The sequence below is a fragment of the Aspergillus udagawae genome, assembly GCF_001078395.1.
Source record: "Aspergillus udagawae IFM 46973 DNA, scaffold_3, whole genome shotgun sequence".
NCBI lineage: Eukaryota > Fungi > Ascomycota > Eurotiomycetes > Eurotiales > Aspergillaceae > Aspergillus > Aspergillus udagawae.
The window spans coordinates 2,607,681-2,628,731 of record NW_025091266.1 but is presented as its reverse complement, the minus strand read 5'-3'; the positions used below and the strand labels follow the sequence as shown (position 1 = coordinate 2,628,731).

The 21,051-nt window shown below is 50.6% G+C and overlaps 9 protein-coding genes across 9 annotated transcripts; 3 read left to right on the top strand and 6 right to left on the bottom strand.

Annotated features, from left to right (window-relative positions):
* Positions 1 to 214: 214 nt before the first annotated feature.
* Positions 215 to 2,126, bottom strand: Aud_004768 (putative MFS multidrug transporter; the record flags this gene model as incomplete). The annotated part of the gene is made up of 6 exons (XM_043289705.1): positions 215 to 558; positions 616 to 1,289; positions 1,351 to 1,381; positions 1,434 to 1,578; positions 1,633 to 1,890; positions 1,947 to 2,126. 6 exons carry the CDS (start codon positions 2,124 to 2,126, stop codon positions 215 to 217), a joined length of 1,632 nt encoding a protein of 543 aa, XP_043145640.1.
* Positions 2,127 to 2,808: 682 nt separating this feature from the next.
* Positions 2,809 to 4,154, bottom strand: Aud_004767 (methionine aminopeptidase MAP1; the record flags this gene model as incomplete). Its single annotated transcript, XM_043289704.1, has 3 exons — positions 2,809 to 3,474; positions 3,533 to 3,934; positions 4,017 to 4,154. The coding sequence occupies 3 exons, from the start codon at positions 4,152 to 4,154 to the stop codon at positions 2,809 to 2,811; spliced, it is 1,206 nt and encodes a 401-aa protein (XP_043145639.1).
* A 450-nt stretch (positions 4,155 to 4,604) lies between these two features.
* On the top strand, positions 4,605 to 6,423 carry bna4 (kynurenine 3-monooxygenase; the record flags this gene model as incomplete). The annotated part of the gene is made up of 3 exons (XM_043289703.1): positions 4,605 to 4,728; positions 4,954 to 5,168; positions 5,224 to 6,423. The coding sequence occupies 3 exons, from the start codon at positions 4,605 to 4,607 to the stop codon at positions 6,421 to 6,423; spliced, it is 1,539 nt and encodes a 512-aa protein (XP_043145638.1).
* A 1,122-nt stretch (positions 6,424 to 7,545) lies between these two features.
* On the bottom strand, positions 7,546 to 8,361 carry Aud_004765 (uncharacterized protein; the record flags this gene model as incomplete). The annotated part of the gene is made up of 1 exon (XM_043289702.1): positions 7,546 to 8,361. The coding sequence occupies one exon, from the start codon at positions 8,359 to 8,361 to the stop codon at positions 7,546 to 7,548; it is 816 nt and encodes a 271-aa protein (XP_043145637.1).
* Positions 8,362 to 11,499: 3,138 nt separating this feature from the next.
* On the bottom strand, positions 11,500 to 12,012 carry Aud_004764 (mitochondrial 37S ribosomal protein uS8m; the record flags this gene model as incomplete). Its single annotated transcript, XM_043289701.1, has 1 exon — positions 11,500 to 12,012. One exon carries the CDS (start codon positions 12,010 to 12,012, stop codon positions 11,500 to 11,502), a length of 513 nt encoding a protein of 170 aa, XP_043145636.1.
* A 601-nt stretch (positions 12,013 to 12,613) lies between these two features.
* On the top strand, positions 12,614 to 14,231 carry Aud_004763 (uncharacterized protein; the record flags this gene model as incomplete). Its single annotated transcript, XM_043289700.1, has 3 exons — positions 12,614 to 12,651; positions 12,736 to 12,902; positions 12,952 to 14,231. The coding sequence occupies 3 exons, from the start codon at positions 12,614 to 12,616 to the stop codon at positions 14,229 to 14,231; spliced, it is 1,485 nt and encodes a 494-aa protein (XP_043145635.1).
* Positions 14,232 to 14,897: 666 nt separating this feature from the next.
* Positions 14,898 to 16,748, bottom strand: Aud_004762 (uncharacterized protein; the record flags this gene model as incomplete). Its single annotated transcript, XM_043289699.1, has 1 exon — positions 14,898 to 16,748. One exon carries the CDS (start codon positions 16,746 to 16,748, stop codon positions 14,898 to 14,900), a length of 1,851 nt encoding a protein of 616 aa, XP_043145634.1.
* Positions 16,749 to 18,404: 1,656 nt separating this feature from the next.
* On the top strand, positions 18,405 to 19,661 carry lysB (homoisocitrate dehydrogenase lysB; the record flags this gene model as incomplete). The annotated part of the gene is made up of 4 exons (XM_043289698.1): positions 18,405 to 18,432; positions 18,498 to 18,538; positions 18,594 to 18,763; positions 18,821 to 19,661. The coding sequence occupies 4 exons, from the start codon at positions 18,405 to 18,407 to the stop codon at positions 19,659 to 19,661; spliced, it is 1,080 nt and encodes a 359-aa protein (XP_043145633.1).
* A 135-nt stretch (positions 19,662 to 19,796) lies between these two features.
* Positions 19,797 to 20,886, bottom strand: Aud_004760 (DUF1769 domain-containing protein; the record flags this gene model as incomplete). Its single annotated transcript, XM_043289697.1, has 3 exons — positions 19,797 to 20,074; positions 20,143 to 20,658; positions 20,721 to 20,886. 3 exons carry the CDS (start codon positions 20,884 to 20,886, stop codon positions 19,797 to 19,799), a joined length of 960 nt encoding a protein of 319 aa, XP_043145632.1.
* Between the last annotated feature and the right edge of the window lie 165 nt (positions 20,887 to 21,051).

Sequence of the window (21,051 nt, the reverse complement as noted above, 5' to 3'; positions counted from 1 at the left end):
TGTACAGAACCAGAAATAAACGATATGCATTTTTGCCCTGATTTCGTAACAGGGCTCTAGGTATCTATATATCGTCATCACATCTATCAACATCTACTGAAAGCCCGAGATGCACAATTCCCACATTGCTATCGTGTGTATCATCGGATAGTCGTCTTCTCCATCGTTCCATTCCGTCGATTGATCCACTCCAGGAACCACGAATGATTTTCGATTACCGGCTCAGCTTGCTTTCTCGAATGAAGAAGCTGCTCACGAGAGCGAAGAAGACGACGGCAACCATAAAGGCAAACCCCTTGTTGGTAGCCCACCCATAGCAACCTCGCACGATCCTGCCAACTGTAGGATCGAGAGTTTTGATGTAGTCCAGACTTTGTCTCACTCCTTCGACAATACGATCAATGTCTTTGCGATCACGCAAATCGGATCTGAGCTGACTGCGCAGCAGTTGTTGAACTACAGTGGAGGATAACGACACACCAATAACCGAACCTAGGGAGCGGAAAAGGTACGAGCAGGCGGTAACAACGGCCTGGTCCTCGGGAGTCGCATTTGAAACTAAAACATGAGTTTAACAGAGTTTCGGGGTAGCAAATAAGGTAGGAAACAACTCACTCAAGGCGATCAACGTGGTTGTGACACCGATCCCGTTCCCAAAGGCACAAAGCATCATTCCCAGGATCATAGGGATAAGGCTCGGGGTAATCCCACCCGTGAAAAGGTAGATGGTGGTCATACCCACTGTCAGGAGGCCGTAAGCAGCGATTGTTAGCCAGTAGTACTTCCCCGTCCATTTCATGACATAGCCAGCGAACAGAGAGCCCGAAACACCGGCTATAATACTCGGCAGGAGGCGCAGGCCAGAGACCGTAGCAGACACGCCATCGACAGCTTGAAAGTACAGAGGAATGAAGAAAAGTCCCGCAAGCCAGCCACCAAAGCTAAAAAAGTTGCAGCTGTAGCTGGCAAAGAAGGTTCGGTCGAAGATGATATGACCAGGGGCAAACGGCTCAGCGGCGAAGTAGACCTCGATCAACACAAAGAGGACGAACATGGCGAGGGAGATACCAAGCGACGCGATGGTTAACGGCATCGTCCAGGAGACGTTACTGCCTCGATCAAGCCCAAGGAGGAGGCCGACTACTGCTCCAACGAGAGCAAACGCGCCCGGAAAGTCGATGCGGCGCAGCTTGGTTTTCCAATGGCTATCCCCTTGAACAGGCAGATCTAGCATGATCGTCACAGCCAGGAACGCAAGAACACATAGAGGGACCTGAGCGAGAAAGGCCCTGAGAACACTGTTAGCACAACACGCAATCTTGAAGACGGTTCTTATGATGAACTTGCCACCGCCAGCCAATATAGTCGGACAGTATTCCTCCTGGTCAAACGTCAGCAAAAGTAGCTCCAAGTCAAATCGAAGCAACTCGAACCTAGCGGAGCACCCGTTCCCGAGCCAGTTGCATAAATAATGTTGATGATCCCTTGCCACACTCCTCGCTCTCGAAGGGGAACGATATCACTCATCAGGATGCTGACCACAGTGGTCATGCCGCCCCCTCCAATCCCTTGGAAAACCTTGGTATCTCATCAGCATCACTGCAAATCTCGTCATACTATGGGCCGTCTTACACGAGCAGCGATCAACTCATGAATGTTTCGCGCCAGGCCGCAAAACAGACAACCAAGGCCGAACACAAAATACGAGAATAAGAGACATGCTCGTCTGCCAAAGATATCGGACAACTTGCCATACAGTGGCTGAAAGCTCGCCAAAGTGATGAAATATGAGGTAGCCACCCAACTTGTTAGATTAAGGGCTTTCAGGTCGGAACCGATCTGCCCATAACTGGCCACAATGATCGTCTGATCGGCTGCAGACAGGAAGATCTGTTTCGAGCAGCGTCAGCAACAATAATATTGCTGCTATAGCTCATAAGACCTACACCAAGGGAAACAGCAGGTAGAATGTATCGAAGGTTGTGCCTCGGAGCCAGGTCATCCTTTAAAGGCTCCGCCTCGGGATCCCGAAGGATATTGTTGGTAATTGCACCATTGGTGGGAGCATTCCCACTCTGCGGACCCAGCAAAGGGGAAGTCTCTGTGGGAGTTCTCTCTGGAGACATCTCCTAAAGCTTGGTATATACCACAGCAGATTGAAACGAGACACGACTCAGATCAAAAAGGGCGCGCCCATGATGACCGACTTGAATACGAAAAGTAAGTCACGTGATAATGATGCACCCCACTGACTCACAATGACAAACTTAAGCGTCTGGAATGGAGCAATCTCTCCCAAATGATTGGTTCTTTCGGCAATCTCAGACCGGCGGCTGTCCGCCGGCTACCCACCTTCCAGATTAGGTAGTACTCCAGACTTCAGTTTCCTTGTTTGTTTTCTTCCACTATCAACAATAACAGTGCCTTATCTGTCTCGTCGGAATTTCACATCACAGATAAACATCCGGCCAAGTTGCAGAGGGATTTCATTATTTTTTTAGTTAAACAAAATCGGTTATATCGATAATGACAATTGCTTTCAGCACTAGCGGTCCGTGCATCGATGAAGATAATGCAGGCGAACTACTACTTTGCCAATGACATGTTTTGCCCAAGCATCACGCCTTCGACGAATTGACTCACTTGCTCATCTATCTGCAAGATGGAACGACTACATGTATCGTAATCAATAGAGCGCATCAACAGCTTACATAATCTACCAGGATTGAGTTGGAACGATATAAGTCACATAACCTCGAATCGTAAATGTTTTAGTCATGTAGGGTCTATGGGTCTATATAATGCACATCAATTCTCGGCCGTCGTCGCATCCTCGGTGACCGGCATCGGAATGGGTCCACCGGGCGAATCAGGCAGACGAGCAGTCAGAACTTCCACACCATCCTCAGTGACGAGAAGCGTGTGCTCAAACTGCGCGGACAAGGAACCGTCCGCCGTAGTGCTGGTCCAGTCGTCAGGCCACGTCCGATCACGGTGAGTACCAATGTTGATCATGGGTTCGATGGTGAAGCACATGCCAGGCTTGGCCGTTCCGACAGCCTTGTTCTTTGCGTAGTGGGGAACGTTGGGAGCACAGTGGAATAGCTGGTTGATGCCATGGCCACAGTAGGACTTGACCACACTGCAGTTCCGGCTTTTTGCAAGCTTTTCAATGACGTTGCCTGGTTCTCTGAAGAGCATGCCGGGCTTGACCAATTCAATCGATTTGTCCAGGCATTCTCGAGAAGTTTCCACAACGCGTACCGCGTCTGGGTTCGCACGAGCCTTATCGCCAACGTAGTATGTCTCATTGAGATCGCCGTGGAAGCCGTTGTGATACAGAGTAACGTCAATGTTGATGATGTCTCCGTCCTCGAGGGGCCGCTGGTCGGGGATGCCGTGACAGATTGTCTCGTTGACGGATGTACATACGGATTTAGGGAAATGCATGTAGTTGAGAGGCGAGGGATAGGACTGCCGATGTATTAGGCGGTTTCCCTTACTCTTCCCGAACGACAAGGAAGCCACTTACATTACGCTCCAAGCATGCCTTGTGCACAACCTCATCGATGTAGTCGGTCGTAACACCTGGTCTGACCTCCCGAGCGGCAATGTCCAGCACCTCTCGAGCCAGACGGCAGACCTTCCTCATTCCTTCTTGCTGTTCCTTATTCAGAATGGTGATGTTATGACGACCGACAAACTTCTGCTCTGACCGAGGGATACCATCTTTGGCGTAGTCGGGATGAGGGATAGACTTGGGAACCGTTCGCATGGGAGACAGAGGATAGACGGGTCTTAGAGAGCCGGTGAATTGGAACGAAGGGAAAGGGTTGAAATGTCCCGTGGCTGGATCAGGTTCAGAAACTACCTTCGGAGGGAACAGGTTGGACAGGATATTACTCTTCGATTTGTGGATCGCCTTGTGTTCACTCTGATCGGACGAGTCAGCGCATAACAGAAAATACGAATAGAGCAACACACGTGGACCTTATCGGTCACGCAAGGTAGCGTACCCAGCTTCGCTTGAAACAATCTTGCGAGCAGAAGAAGCTATCGGTGCCCATCTTCAAGCAGGTTGGACACTGCAAACTTCCGGCATTGTTCTCGCACTCCAACCCCATACATTTCCGGGTCGCAACTTCAATAGCCATATTGGCGCGCAATGAATTAGTCAAGGGATAAGTAAAAAAGTATTTACTGAAGAAGATAGAAGGAAGGGAAAAGAAAATGGACTGGGGTATAATATCTTCAGATGGCGATAATTTGATAGTAATGCGTCGCAGGCGACAAAAGGAAAAATTACCGTTATCAAGACCACTAATCCATATTTGTCTTAGCGCAACACTGACGATAATACTAAATCCAAAAAGCGATTAGCTCTTTGATGCGCCAAGAACCCATAAGTGCCAAGCCTTAATACTCCGAGCAGCGAGTTTAAATTCCAGATTGGGTAAAGACCAACCGAGCTTTCCGACATCGCATGCAGCATATCACCTCCGAGGTGAAAGGACATAAGGCGTCGTGTGAGCTCGAAAAGAAGCAGCAATACCTTCACAAAGAGGATCTATTTCACAGAGCTCTAGAGCCGTGGTCCCGTCCATATGGCGGATACTGTACGGAAGAGACAAAAGCTTGTTGTCGTCGGAGCTGGTCCGGTTGGGTCGCTGGCAGCTCTGTATGCGGCAGCCAGAGGTGATGAGGTGGAAATCTATGAACTGCGTGGAGGTAGGTTCTATCTTTTCATTGGAATTGGCAATATTCGTACACGGCTACCCAGTCCTGGATATGACTGTGCGTAAAAGGTGCAAAGCACAAGGTTCAAATTGATGTTTTGTGCTACATTCCTACTTGCGGCCCCACCTTGCACCTTGCATCTGATGCATCACCGATGATGTTGCAGCTGGCTTCCATATCCACAAATGTATGTTGCAGCTGCTGATCAAATGATAGATCTTCGTGATCCCTCGACAGTCCCTCTGAATTTTACAAAGTCCATCAATTTGGCATTGTCTGAGCGTGGAATTGCCGCCATGAGGCACTCTAACCGGGAGGAACTCATCAACAACGTCCTCCGAGGCACGATTCCAATGCACGGACGGATGATCCACGGCAGAGACCACGGGCAACTATGGGAAGCTGCGCAGGCATACGATGTCCATGGACGAGTAAGTAGTTTCTTCATGCTCAGATCATGTGAGTCATCACCAACGCAGCCAATAGGCCATCAATGCTGTCGACAGAAGTACCTTGAACAACGCACTACTCGATGAACTGGAACGCACGCCTAATGTGAAGCTCTTCTTTAATCATAAACTGACCGGCGCCGATTTCAGTGCGCGCAAAGCGTGGTTCGAACGTCGGGTGCCCGGCGAGGCGCCTCTTCCAAATTCTGCGAACCGGGTGCCAGAAATCGAAGTGGACTTTGACTTCATGATCGGCGCGGATGGAGCTCATTCTGCGGCAAGATACCACATGATGAAATTTGCCCGGGTGGATTATCAGCAGGAGTACATCGATACATTGTGGTGCGAGTTCCGCATTCCTCCAACCAAGGATGGCGACTTTCACATCTCCCCCAACCACCTACACATCTGGCCTGGAGGGGAATTCATGTTCATCGCCCTCCCATCCGCAGACAAATCTTTTACGTGCACGTTATTTGCGCCCGCCGCGCACTATCAACATCTAGGATCCTCGGCGCAGAACCTGGTCGAGTCTTTCAATGACCACTTCCCCGGTGTTTGTCCAGAACTCATCTCTCCGGAAGATCTGCAGGAGCAGTTCGCGACCAACCCCCACCTTCCTTTGATCAGCCTCAAATGCAAGCCTCACCATTATAACTCAAGTATCGTCATCGTGGGTGACGCCGCCCACGCCGTCCTACCCTTCTACGGCCAAGGCCTCAACGCCGGACTCGAGGACATTCGTGTATTGTTCGAATTCCTGGATAAGCATGGCAGTTACGATTTAGATGCAAGCCCGGAAGCTCGTAGAGAAGCGCGCGCTAGAGCATTCCAAGCATACACCGACCAGCGCTGTGCGGACACGCACGCCATCAACGACCTGTCCAAGCAAAACTACCTCGAGATGCGGTGGGGAGTCAAGACGCCTCTGTACAAACTTCGCAAGTCAATTGAAGAGGCACTCGACCGCTACGTGCCCAGCCTAGGCTGGCAAACACAGTATTCGCGAGTGAGTTTCAGCAACCAACGGTACTCCGAAGTAATCCGATCTGCTCGCTGGCAGGGCAGGCTCCTCGGGTTGGGACTTGCAACTACCCTTATTTCCACGGTAGGAGTGGTCGCGTACGTTGTCTGGAAGAATGCAAGCCAGCATTCGCCGCGTGGTCTCCTGCACTACTCCTGGCGGCGGCTGAGTAGCATCTGGGTGAGGATGTTCGGCGCAATTGCCTATGCTTGATGACGATATATCTCACGTCTTTTCCTCTCTTCACCTGTTCCGAGTAGCGTTTGGTGACGTAAGCTTGTACATCTATGTCCTTTGCAAACCTGGCGTTACAATTTCATCTTGCTGTAAGCTATTCGACGTCCGATAACTTCAATACCAGTCAGAAATAGAACCATGCTATCTGGTGATATTAAACAGTAACATCTCAATAATTCCCCTAGACACCAAAAGTGTCATAACTAGCACGTACCCCGGGAAAACTTCAAAATATGCTGGCCTGGTGATATAGCGGAATCACATCTCGTTTACAGTCAATGGCTGTACCGAGAAGGCACTGGTCGGAACAAAGTCTGGTCATTTCGGTGAGTGTCGTGATGTCTACATTTCTGTTCGACTTTTTTTCGTCCTTTGGAATTCCCCTCCAGAACATAGAGGCGGAAAATGGCGTGTGTCAGACTTCTGAAGACGGTGAACTGGGCCATGATCGAGAAGATACTATGGTCGGACAAGTCAACCAGAAAACACTACATAGATTCAGACAATGGCAGTCATCCCTCAACGACGAGGGTACATGGACAAAGCAATAACGACACAAAAACGACAAGATCCCGCCAGTCAATAGACTCACATGACAACAACAGACCGCTGCCGGTCAGCGGGTCTCGTAGTGTACAGGGAACACGGGCCATGGTTGAGGGGGAGGAGACATGAATCCAGTAGAGTTCCCCCGCTATTAGACAGGTAGAGTGCAAGCTCCTGATGAAAAGAGATTGGGCCACCCAGTAAAACGGTACAAACATCGTATATTCATTAGACCCTCTTATTGGTCAATCGCCATCGATAGGAGAATGGGAAAGTTGGAAAACAACCAAACCTGGAGCGCTGAGCTTCATTTTGTCCATCGGGATCAATCGAAAGTCCTCTAGGCCATCCACACGGTAAGTAAGGTACGAATAGAGTCCATCCGCGGAAATTGAGGGGCATCTCCAAGGGCGCCGGGGATTAAATAGGGATGATTCCACGGGACCGGAGGGACATTATGGCTTCCAACGGAGATTCCTTTAGGATGGAAAAAAATAGGCCATAATTTGGTGACATCCGTAAAACAAGAAAATGGCAAAATCCAGGACAAATTCAAGGGCTGGCGAATTTCACTCGCCGGCTGCGCCGCTCATGGATACGTTTCTCGGTATCAATATAGAGTTTGTCCAGATAGTCCATGGCACTGGCATCTTTGAGCATTCTGGCAACCTGAGTGCCGGCTGAGATGAGCTGGAGCACATTGCGATCATCCTTGATGGGTCTGGACTGATGTTTGGCAGCATGTCTCATTTCCAGGGAATTTTCCAATACTGTCACTAGTTGTTTGATTTGGCCATTGTAAAGAACCCGGGCAGGTATGCGGCGCTTGGTGGCCAGCCTTTTCAGGAGATATACCCATTCGGTCCATTCGCGGTCCGAGGGAATTCTCACCTCTCTCTTGTCTGCTTCCAAAGGGATGGGGAACTGGTACTTGGCAACAAAGTCAAATGCACACTGGGACAAGCGGTCATTAACTGCGTTCAAGATTCGATCTTGCTCTGAAACATCAAGATTAGTAGGGAGATGAGGAAGCTCTCTGGCCTGCTCCTCAATGACACGCAGGGACGGTGGCTTCAGCAACTGATGGGGTCCGTCAAACTCGTCACGGTTCGAGGGACGTCTCTGAGAATGGTACCGTGTAGTGGCCTTCACCTTTTCGGCATTACGCCGGCTATTTCTCTCGAAGAGGCATTCCGGTGTCTCCATAGGCTTGGCTAATTCGTAATCATGCCTCAGTGATTCCGCGGGGAGACGCGCAGGATGGTCCCAATCATGATACACCGTACCTGGGCGCTGTAGCGATGCAACTGGCGAGAAATGCATACCCCCTTGGCTGTGCGGAATTCCTGGTGGCCCACCGTACGCCATGCGAAAGTCATAGTCCGGCGACGGTTGCTGTGGGCAGTTTGAAATGCCAATCTGAGTATCAATTGGAGCATATTCACGAGTAGGCGGGAAGCATCTTTTGGCACTGAGCCGAGAGAAACAAAACAGTCTCAGCACAACCGGAACATCAGTGAAGTATGGTAAGTGGATGTTCGTTTCGAGGGATTTGGTTACCTTTGCTGATAAATTATCGGTGCCTCAGACGAAGTCCCGTAAATGTGTGGCCTCGGAGGCACCATAGCACTAGCGAGTGTGAGTTACCTTTTGCAGATTCATAACTGGCAAAGAGGAACATAGGCAGATAGGTGGTTGGCAGTGTATATCGGAAATTACCTGTGATGAGGCCAGGATTCAGAATCGCCGCTGATGGAGAACGACCGAGAGCCATTGCTCGACGTTGCTCCAGAAAAGGAGCTGAGACCCGAAGACGACATGGGCATCAAAAGAGGAGGGAGGACCGGCGACATGAGGCCAGATTTGGAAGAGTCACGGAGCTGAGGTGAAGGATTTGCTATGAAGAACGTTGAAGGGCCGTCTCTCAATGCTCGAAACCGTTCATCGATGTGTCTGGAGAGGGAGAACAGTCGCTGTTTAATAGGACGAAGAAGACAGAAAAAAGCTGGCCGAGAATCTAATCGACAGCAGGACAAATAAGAGCCAAGATCTCTCTGATGTCTCAAGTCACTGAAGACAGGCAAGACAGGGAGGACCCCACAACTGTGGCAACAAACGAAAGGAAGGCTCGAAGATGATTACCGTCCCTGTCAGAAGATAGAAACTAGATTATACCTGACTACCTGTACTCGTTAAGCGCGGAGACGTACTACGATCGAAGTCCAGAAGATGGCCCGCTTGAGCTAGTTGATGAGTGCTCCGCAGTGTGCCTTTTCTACAAGGATCAATCAGATAGAGAGCGCCACTGACAGCAATTGGCAGTCATTATCGCCAGCCGAAGAAGCAGCTAAAGTGCATCATCATTGGATCCGGCACAGATTGTCTCACAGATGGATCAGGTGGATACGGGGCCATAAGCCGGAGAGTATGGCCATGGATAGACCTTTTTGGAGATATCTTGCCCAAAACCAAAGCCCCGTCGCCTCCAGGCGATGATCAATGCTCATTCGAGGATGATGCTGGAAAAAGGAAGTGGGGAGAAGAGTAAAAGGATCCGTGCCGCATAAAGTTTTGGATACTTGGGCAGCAATCTCAGGGCATTTGTCCTCTTGGGAGCGGGAGGCTTCAGCCTATGGGGCCTAATACAATAATGGAAGCACTGGATCCCACGAAGGAGCTGTGCTGAGTTGGCCCTATTACACAACTCGGATGAATTCGATGGCTCGATGTATGGAGAATGCGGGTTTGGTGATGGAGGACTGATGGATGGAGATGGATGTGTGGTTTGTCCCGATTAGGTAACGCTGCCCTTCCGTGCCCTCTACCTCGAATCAGTTGGCCTCGTCTTCCCTCTTGGTCACGCTTCAGTCCCGGTTTACCCAGTAAACCTTGCTTTTCCGCATAATATTTGCCTCTGTTATCCTCTCTGGCATGTTGATCGAACTACCACCTGTTGCTTTTTACTGAGAGGCCCAATGGATACCTTGGGCTCTTCACTCGTTTTGGATGCCAGCGGGAATCATTCAGGCAATCGTCCTTGGTCAAGCGCAATAAGCGGTACCTATGGTAGCTACTACTATCTGACTGACGGCCTGAATTGAAATTGGGCTTGAATAAAACATGGATCTTCATTCCTTGTCTTACGATGATTGATTGATTCATGGAGACATTGGGCATATACTTCGCTGCATGCCTGACCGCCCAAGCCCCAGGCCAACGCATCAGCAGCTCTCATTCGTGTTACTGATTGTATATCTACATCTAGAACCTGATATCGTTAGCCGGCCTGGGTGCGAGTATGTGATATACCTGTCAAGAATAATTGTGAGTTATTAGGCATTTGACATAATGGGACAGGACGACTCTGGCATGCCTTTACCATCGAATCTACACCTGGAGCAATTGCCATATTGTATATAGAGAATAGGTCCCGAAATCGGCTCGTTTATAACGACGGGAATATATGGAGACCCAGCAATACCAGACGTACAGCAACGAAATGTAGTCCACGACTCTCATAACTAGAAATTTTTTGTATGAATGATCTGAGTGCCATGCATTACCGCCTGTAAACGGTATGATGTGACCCACGCTTTAATATTACGCAAAGGCGAAGTCTGTTGCACATTTGCATGTGCGTGTAGTCCAATTCCAAGACAACGCGCGTAACCCTAGCAGACTGGTTAGTAAGAATCTGCGAGCTCTGGGGAGCAAGAGAGTATTGCTGCAGGTTGCGAACAACATTGACACTTGCCTCGCACCTCAGTCTATATCACCTTTGATTCCAATACGAGCCTCATACCTCAGTATCAGTCTTCCTTCCTCTTGCTGGCTTAGCGATTGAGCATGCAGCTTTCACATTTCCACGGCGTTGTATCGCTCGACTCAAAGCACAGAGCTTCTGTGGCCTAATATTACAAACAGGCCATGTTCAGTGCAATAGAGAGTAGACCGAGCGGCTAAGGCGGTTGAACTGGTAAGTAGTGCTCTGTAGACAGCTTTGAGAACTTATATCTATATTTTCTTATCAAGTCCCAACTTCCGAGATCCTAGTCGAACCCCGGCCTTGTCGACTTTGTTGACATTCATGTTTTGGCCTTCCAGTATCCACTGAAGGACTTATATTACCATCCTATTATTATTAACAGGCCTACTTTCTCAATCTGTGGTGCGATCAGTATGGATGCTGCAACACAACTCATTCGAGGATCCAAGCTCATGAATTATTAGAGCGGCGGGAAAGGAGATAAGGGCAACGTACATAACACAATATAGTATTTAGAAAATATTGCTCGGGATTTATCATGGATGGGAATAGGTAGTACATGAAGAGTCTAAGAAAGTTACTATACAAAGCCCTGGACCAAGGCATCCATCCCAACAATCGCGGTATATTCAAGCATGGGAGGAATCATCGCGACCAACCAAACTCCGGATTCAATGCAAATCACACAACGTACAGAAAATACACAGGAAGACGAGAGAGTGCTGCCTTCTCTTGTCCTTCTAGCGGACCCTGCAGAGAACCAATCCTCCAATCTTCTTTTCAACACACTCCCTCGACTCCAAGATGCCTCGATCGGTCGAGAGGTACAAGGTTTCGCCGGGTGTCCGTAACCCTTCCACATAATCACTCTTCTCGCCGCGGATCACACGTCGGAGTCCAGCAACATCGATTGTGATTCTTCTCGTAGGCTTGCTGACCATGCTCAATTTTCCCAACACCGGTTCACTCTGCCAGTACTTCAATCCCAGCCACAGTCGTCTCGAGGCAATGTTAGCCTGTGTCAATGGCTCGATGCCTTCGACTTCATCATTCGCCGCAGGATGGCCAAGAAGGATATGAGGCGGAGGAGGTGTCGGCCCTCCGCGGACGACGGAGGAAAGGTAACCGGAGTTTTGAAGGGCGAGGCATAATTTCAGGTGTAGGTTGCTATGAGGAATCGATGTGAGACCAAGACGGGCCTTGGATGCATTGTTCAAATGCGAGCAGACGTGAGCGAGATTGACGAGAGACATGTTGAGGTCTTGAAATTAAAGAGAACTGGCCCAGCAGGGGCCGTGTGTATCGTCACAAAGAGCGCAAAGTACTAGTGATTGGACAACTCTGCTGCCGGTGAAGAGCGTCAACACATGCGTCGTTCTAGGCAAACTAGGGGGTGAGAATTTACCTGAAGCGGCTTCGAGTAGTTTGATTATCAAACACAACGTAGTTCGGTCAATGACAATGTCGCTAAACTATTAATGACTGCGCTGGCGTGGAGAAACTCCAGAAGATGCGGAAGCTCAGATGAAATTTTCGGAGAAACCTGGTAGCCGACTCCGCTCCGAGCAGATTACATTTTCTGCCTGAGGCATAAAGACTGAGAGAATGTACCTATCTACATACTAAAAAGCTCTCAGCTAATCATCGTCTTCCATTTCCCTTGTCGAAGCGCCATCGTACTACTCGGCGTCAAAACGGTGCATTTTAGAGGTCAAGTAAGTCGTCCCCTCCTTTGCGTAGAGAGCTATATATTCAGTGTTGCTCGGTATAATTTTTTTGCCCCTCGTGCCTCTACTTGTTTCTTGTCTTCTATCCTATTCCTTACTCCCTCAATTCTACTATACCTAGAACATAATGCCTCCTTTACCAGGTGAAGAGCGTGTGCTGACGGTGTAAGTACTAGTCAACCATCCACCCCGCAGAAGTTGATATCCAGCTGCGGGAACATACAAATATCTAATTCGAGGAATTGGCAGTTTCGCCGATATCCATTGTTATTTTACAGCTCCTACTCCCAAGCCTCAATATCATCGGTTCGATAAGGGCTCATATTTATATTTGTATAAAAATGCGTCTCAGCAGAAGCTAAGGATCGAAGTTGCCAACAATCCTGGGACTTCAGAGCAGGATGCATTCAACGGATGTCAGTTCTCGCGCCGTGTTCGCCAGTCGAAGTGCTAACCTCTCCCTAGCATTGGATCATGTTCATCTGCACCATTCCGCCAGATTTCCAACCCTGTGCACCCTAACTGTAGGTGGGTACAATCAGCAGACTTCGGAGGACTTCCCACCTCCACCGGTGAACAATCCGTATGAATGGCAATTACCTCTAAGTGGCCCGCAAGTCGGAGGCACAGACCTGCACCGGCTTCATACGATAGACATCTACTTTTGGACTCTGGACGATGCAAATGAATTCTTAAACTTGGTGGAACGATGTTTGTCACAGTCCCAGGTTGAGACAGACCGACATCCCTATCCAGCTCCAGCAGGCTCTACAGTCAGTTCTGTTGTTGAACAGCTAGAGAACGTGGCAATCACGGATCCTGCATACCAGAATGGGCAGACTCGCAACTCTCGATCGGAAGCAGTCTCTACGCCTGCATCCCAGCATGGCGTCGCTCCAGCAGCTCTTCCTCCCCTTCCTCCGGTCGGTGCACAACCAACACCTCCGATGACCCAACCCGCGCCTGAAAAGCAGCCAGACACCACCCAATTCGCACCCTTGCCATACAATCCGGCCGCCCCCGCCGCACCAGAGCCCATCCGACACCGCGAGAAGACACCACCGCCGGTAGACGCCGCGGACGGTACGGGACTTGCAGCGGCGGCGGCAGCAGATCACGGCGTTCCGATGACACCTCCCTCCCAGATCCCAGGAGGCGGAGGAGGCTATGGGCCTCCGCTGCGTCAAGCACTGCCCTACTCTCCCCCCGCAAGCTACGCCTCGCCTCCCCCAAGCGCTGGACTCACGCACTCAGGGTCCTTTTCCTCCCAATCATCCATGCAGAGCCCTCCAGGAGTCCCGTCATACACCCCAGCCTTCCTCGCAGGGGGTGGTGTATCTCCGCCCGCACCCCAGCCAGGAGCAATGTCCTTCGCCCCACCCCCCGTGGATCCAAACGCCCATCTGCACGCGCACGGGCAAAGTCTTTACGGCTCCAATCCCCAGGTCCAGCCCCAAGTTCAATCTCAACCCCAAATCCAGCCTACGTCGCCCCCGCCCCCGATCGGCGGCTATTCCAACTACTCCTACGAGCCAGCCCCGCAGCCCACGGCACCGAACCATGACTATGCCATGCATAAACAACTGTACCGACCCACTGAGGCAGAGGCCAATTCCCATGCTCAGAAGTATGCGCAGAAAGCCGTGCAGAACCCGGGACAGCGCTCGCGAAAGTTCGAGGACGGTGCGTCTCGGGTGGAAAGCAGTGTGAATAGGTTTTTGAAGAAACTTGAGAAGAAGCTCTAGACTGGATGGATATGGTTCAGTATTGAGAGTGTTTTCCGAACGGGTTGCGTAGTAGTTGCCCTGCAAACATGGCGATCCATATCGACCTCAGTAATCTACATTGCAATACTAGTCATCCAGCAATATATAGCATATCAAGATTAAAGATTAAACAGTGGAGTTTTCGAAATTGACAGATATCTTCAAAGCTTGACGCATCTGCCAATCAGAAGATCAAGTCAAGATACGATGCTCAGTATGCACAAGAAGAGAAGAAAGCTGAGAACTAGCACATAGAAGAAAAAAGATCAAGAGGTAAAGTTGAAAATGCACAAGATATGAACCTAGAAATACTCCTACTCAGTACAAATGCCAGTATGGGATGCAATGACGCTAGCCTGAACAGAAACCTGAAAGCAACTCCACCAACTGTATGCTCCAACAAAGCACCGTCGACCCTGATCAAGCAGAAAAACAGAATAATGCCTTTCCCCGTAACCAGTGACAACCACAAAGGCCAGAAAAAGTAAAACACCGCGAGCTAAGCGCACGGGGGAATATGTTGCAAACAACAATCACAGGGGAGCAAGTAATCCAGAAAAGGATTAGAAGAATAGAATGACAAGATTAGGTTGAGATAGCCCAACATTCCATGCAAGACATGAGTTGGGTTTGCCCTCGCCTTGATTAACCGATAGTCAGATTCTCCATCTCAGCGACAACGTCATCCGTCTTTGATTTCGTTTCAGCTGGGATGATTTCGGAGTGCTCGGCCGGCTTTTCCCTTTCAGGTTCCGCTGAAAGTTCGCTCGCCAAGTGTTCCTTTGCTTGAACGGGGGCAGAGCTGGTAATATCCTCCGCTGAAGCTTCGACTGTCTCCGGCACCTCTGTAACAGAGACGGGAACAGCCAATTCCCCAGCCTTTGATTGATCTACATCTGCGGATTGCTCGGCAATTGTTTCCAAGGGCTGTTCAGCCGGTTCATCAACCTCGGGTGAAGCGGACTCTCCAAGCGGCGCTTCTGAAGTGGGAGTAGTGACAGGCTCAATGGAGGCATCGGTGGACTCCTTCTCAGTGTCAGCGGTCGCTGTGGAGGGTTTCTCGACAGGCTTCTCAATATCTTCAGAGACTGGCTTGGGCGCTTGGCCATTGACATTAGCCCCAGGCTTTACTTCTTGCTCTTCCGAAACCTCTTTCAATACTGGGGCAGCCTGTAATTCTTTTCTAGAATCTGGCAGGGCGGAGGAAGCAGGTTGCGCCTTGTCTCTCTGATTCTTCTCTGACTCGGTCTTCTCTGTCGGCGGCCGAGCTGCTCGGATATCGGTCTTGGAGGCGACTGTTCTAGGGGCTCTGGCAGGCTTGGAGCTTCGAGGAGGGCTTTTGATTTCGATTTTGTCATGTACCTTGCTGGCAGAACTTGCGGTTGGACGCATCATTCTAGCGAGGAAGCTATCATCGACCGGCTTGGCGCTTGCGTTGCTAACCCGAGAATGTGGGCGGTCGGTACCTGAATGGGCAGGGAGAGACGGGCGAGATGCTTGCTTGCGAACACTGGCAGCAGTGGGTGTCGTAGCCCGTGACTGACTTGCATTGACCGCCTTCTTCAGAGTGGATGGCTTCCGGGTCAGGCCGGGACCGGACCCTCCTTTGGCAGTGGAGGACAGAGAAGAAGTCGTCTTCGACGATTGTAGGCGAGAGGCCCTGGCCGGTGATTTGGGGCGGGTATTTCTGTCATCGGTCGTGGCTGGCTTGGTGGAGTCGCGCGCGGGCATTGAAGCAGGGATGGGGCGGTTGGCAGTCTTCGCTGTAGTATTCAAAGATGTTCGACTCGGCTTGTGGGTTGCAGTACGAGTAGCTGCAGCGTGGTCATCCTTCGTCGCGGCTGTCTTGGTAGAGTGCGCCGGTCTAGAGGTCCTTTCAGTGCTCGGTTTAGCTGGAGAGGTTGGCGCGCGCGGATTGGCTGGCGATTTGGTAGCAGCGTTAGTCTTGCCAATGTGGACGTTCGAAGGTCGCTTGGTAACTGTTTTTGTCGGCTTCAGCGCTGACTTAGCTGGGGCTGTCTCCGTTGCGGTATGTGGGGCGGACGCCGTCTTCTCCGTCTGGGAGACATCACCAGTGCTGGTTTGGGTTGGTGTTTGTCCCTTAATCAGTGGTTCGGTCGAAGAATTTTTTGGGGGCTGATCAACGCGAGGCTGTTCCGCGGCATTGGAACTGTTGCTCGGAGAAGACGAGGAGTCTGAGCTCTTTAGAGCCGCTTCGAAATCTTCTGAGTTGAAACTTCTCACTCTAGACGGAGGAACCGCACCATCGATAGGACTGCTTGGGCTCCTGAGCCCCGAGACCGGACTTCCTTGAGACGTCCTATCCACAGATATGAAACTTGCGCGAACCTTTGAAAGAGGTCGTGAGGTTCCTGTCTGATCCGACCCTATCGGCGATCGACCACGCGGAGGTGGAGAGGCGGTGCTGTTTTGGTTATTGTTCTCGAATTTGGCCAGCAAGCTTCGCACACCAGGATGCGCCCCTTTGTCCGACATGGTGTTGTAGAGCGACGGGGAGTCGAAGTGCGAAGAGCTAGGTCAGAGAGACATAGACCAAACAACGCGACAGTAGGAATTGAAACTCGATGGCTTGAGCTCTGTCACAACACAGGTGGGATATCCACAGTAGGGCTCGATGAGTTATAAATTTCAGTCTTGTAGGGCTTTGCGAAAAGGCCAGATGGCAGCGAGATCTGAGATGGAGGTTGGAGGAGGGGGCGGGTGGACGTGATATAAACAGACTTCACGGGAGCCAAATCTGAGGGGATAGGACTCGGTGAGGAACGGGTTTTCAATGACTTGGAGACAGATCCAGAGGTCTAAGATCTAACATGGTAGTGATGGCTGATAGATGATGCGAGCTAAGAATGAGTTCATCAATAATGAATGGTAATAAAAGAAAAGGAGAGTCAGAGTCAGAAAGTCGTTCGGGGAAGAAGATGCGGGCAGGGAAACCTGAGGCAGCAGTTTCAGGGGGCGGATCCGCGGCTTCAACTTAAGTAATTGCGGCCCTTTCCTGTGACATTTTATTATTAATTCAAGATTAAAGGACAGTTGAGTACTACTTTTCAGTCTCAAAGAAAAATCAGTCAAGGATCATGACCATGACTCCATGAAGGCATCAACAAGGGACGATAGTTCCAGCCACTATTGAATCGGCCGCTATGTTGTTTACTCCCTACCTTAAAGAGCGACCGGATCTATGGTTGAACGCGGTCGAATGGCGTCATTATCCATCCCTTCCAGGTCTTACTTCTCAACCATTAGAGACGTAGATTGATATCGTTACACGCATTGTAGTTGAGCAGATGCAGCTGACTCAACGAACGATGAGGCTGACTGTGGTTCTGATGTCTTTGATTTACAGAGAAGGATGTTGAACAATTGACTCCAAGTCTCAAATGTAGAAGTTCCAGCGGCTTATCATGAAAGTGCATGAAAGTGTCAGATGATCCACTCAGTAAGGGCTATGCCTGTATATCTCCTTGAACATTATCCAACCTCTATCTACTCCAGCCTCACCATATCCTCTTGCCTAAAAGGTTCGCCTGGAAAAATAACAATCACAGCGCAGAGTCTCAGGACAATTGTACAAGATGGCAAAGTTCTGAACCAGTGACAGCATCACTGTACTCAGAAGCAGGGAGATCACACGGATTGTCTGCAACATAGTAGTTGTCATTTGCTCGACTTGCATATGAGAAGCTCTACCCCCAGGGAAATTCTCCGAGCTGTTAGTATTATTTCCGGTAATCATCATACTGATATACACAACGTAGACGAGGGCAGCTTCCTTTGGAAGAAGGTTGGCTTGTATCCTTCTGTGCTTTGACGGTGTCATGTCGCCTGCCAGCTTCTGAAAGCGCGTCGTGGTCAGAATTTTCAGCAAGTACTGCCACAAATGAACTTTTGGTATCAATCTAAGTCACATCATTGAATTGATGTCTTAGCTCTGAAGAAAAAGATGCCGTACCTAAATAGCAGCCATGATTCCATTTGCCTGTTGATTATAGTCCCGCGGGTCAACATTCTTCCCGCGGTCGCATACTAGTCATACTAATCCCCAGCATTTCCACTCCGATTACGGACTCCGTTAAACGGAACTCTTTCTCGACTGGAAAAGAGTAGTCACACAACACCCAGAATTTCACAATGGCAGCTGCTAGGACTCTTCGCATAGGTCAATTGAATCCTCCATGAGCTTCCGATACCCTTCTTGCAATAACTGACACTTCCCTTCATCAGGTCTCATTCCTGGAGATGGTATCGGACGAGAGGTCATTCCGGTATGTCGCAACTGCGGTACAGCAGGGTAAATTCTGACTCAATGAATGTGAACAGGCCGGTAGACGGGTGTTGGAGTCGCTTCCAGCTTCTCTGAACCTCAAGTTCAGCTTCGTCGACCTCGATGCTGGCTTCGACACCTTCAAGCGGACAGGTACCGCTCTGCCCGACAAAACAGTCGACACGCTGAAGAAGGAGTGTGACGGTGCCCTGTTCGGGGCTGTCAGGTCGGTTGTCCCTATCGCAGGAAACTCCAGATCTTCGTCCTCATAGTCTTTGAATAGCTCCCCCAGCACCAAGGTCGCCGGCTACTCCTCCCCCATTGTCGCTCTCCGCAAGAAGCTGGACCTCTACGCCAATGTGCGTCCTGTCAAGACTACCGCTGGTAGCGGCGGCAAGCCCATTGACCTGGTCATTGTGCGTGAAAATACCGAGGATCTCTACGTGAAGGAAGAGACAACCAAGGATACCCCCAACGGCAAGGTTGCTGAGGCGATCAAGCGGATTTCCGAGCGTGCCTCGTCCCGAATCTCCACCATTGCGGGAGAAATCGCCCTCCGCCGTCAGAAGATCCGTGATGCCGCTGGCAACTCTGCTCTTCGCACCAAGCCAATGGTGACCATTACCCACAAGTCCAACGTTCTGTCGCAGACAGACGGTCTCTTCCGGGAGACCGCCCGCAAGGCTCTCGCCGCGGAGCGCTTTTCCTCTGTTGAGGTGGAGGAGCAGATTGTCGACTCCATGGTCTACAAGCTCTTCCGGCAGCCCGAGTACTACGATGTGATTGTTGCCCCTAACCTGTACGGCGACATTCTGTCCGACGGTGCTGCTGCTCTGGTTGGCAGCTTGGGTCTCGTGCCCAGCGCCAACGTTGGTGATGGTTTCGCTATTGGCGAGCCCTGCCACGGCAGTGCTCCCGACATCGAGGGCAAGGGCATCGCCAACCCCATCGCTACTCTGCGCAGTGTCGCTCTGATGCTCGAGTTTCTGGGTGAGGAGCAGGCCGCTGCCAAGATTTACGGTGCCGTTGACGCCAATCTCGACGAGGGCAAGTTCCTCTCTCCTGACATGGGTGGAAAGGCCACTACTCAGGAGGTTCTGGACGATGTGCTCAAGAGACTGTAAATGGCAGAGGCTCTGACTGGAACAATGTATGTATAGAATTGTAGTCCGTAACCACCAAAAGTCTATTCTCTAGCGATTTAATATATACGACTTGTGGTCAACACCTCGTCAAGCGTATGATACTAGTACAAATCATCACTCAACATCCCCCGCCGACGGTTCCGGCTCCCATTCAAACTTGCCTACTTTTCCCTCATTCTCTTCATGCTTCTTCGTGCTCTCCCGGATCTCCTGCTTAGAGCGCTCCTGGACCTCCGGCTGTTCCTCCTTCTCCAGCAAGATGAGCGTGAACAGCACAACAAAATAGACCTCCCCCGTCTCCCTATTCTTCAAAACATACCGCAAGTCATGATTCTTCTCGTCAATATATTTGGTCGCATGGACCGTCAAGCCAGGAAGCCGCAGTGAGAAATCTAAACTCATCGTCAGCCAGCCCACCAACCCAACCCCATGCTGCAACCAAAGTAAACCAGTAACCAACCATTAAAGACCAGATACGGATTCCCAAAATCCGCTGAGTACAACCTCCCCGGCTCGAAGACAAACTTCTTCCTCTCCTCCTCATTCTGGAACATCTTGCGCCGCTCCGCTACACCCTCCGGAATGCCAGCCTGCGCACGCTCCTCCACCCCAGACCCATCAGCCCCCTCCTCAACAACCACATCATGCACCGTCGGCACCTCATCGTTCTTCGCGATCGTCTCCCCAATCCGGAACTGGTTTAGCGAGGCGATGGCGGGGCTATACAGGTGCGGTTTATCCGCGTACGCGTCGCCGTCCATGGCCGGGTCGATGGTCCATTTGACGAGTTTCAGTGCGGCGTTGAAGCCCGGCGGGAGGCGGTCCCGGATGGGTCTGTCAAAGTCATTGCCGAAGATCAGATCGTTGCCGTTGACGGGTTTCTTGAAGACGATGGCGAAGGAGATGGAGTATTGGTCGTTCTGGTGGAGGGGGTGCGAGAAGTAGGGGTGTGTCTCGGGGGAGTCGTCGGGATAGCCTTATTTCCTGATCGTGAGCCTTCTTTCCACAGGCGCTGCGGAGAGATGGGGTGGTGCTCACCAGTAAAGTTCTGGATCCGAACGCAGAGACTCACTGTCGCAAGGTCGTTGTCAAGTCGTAGTGTCTGGTCCCTATTGACAGGTACGATCTTGTGGGTATCTGGGTTATACTCCGTTCCTGCAGTCACCTTGAGTCGGTACTTGTGAGCTTGGTTCCCGCTAAACATCTTGAATGTACGTTGCTTCTTCCGTATGAAATCCTGCTATTACACTTCAAGGGTTCACTGTTAATAAGTAAAAGGACAGATAAGCCGGCTTTAGATCTCGAAGCGCTTTTATATGGCTGTGCAAGTCCCAGGAGCATGTTCATCCCTGACATTCTTGGTTCTACC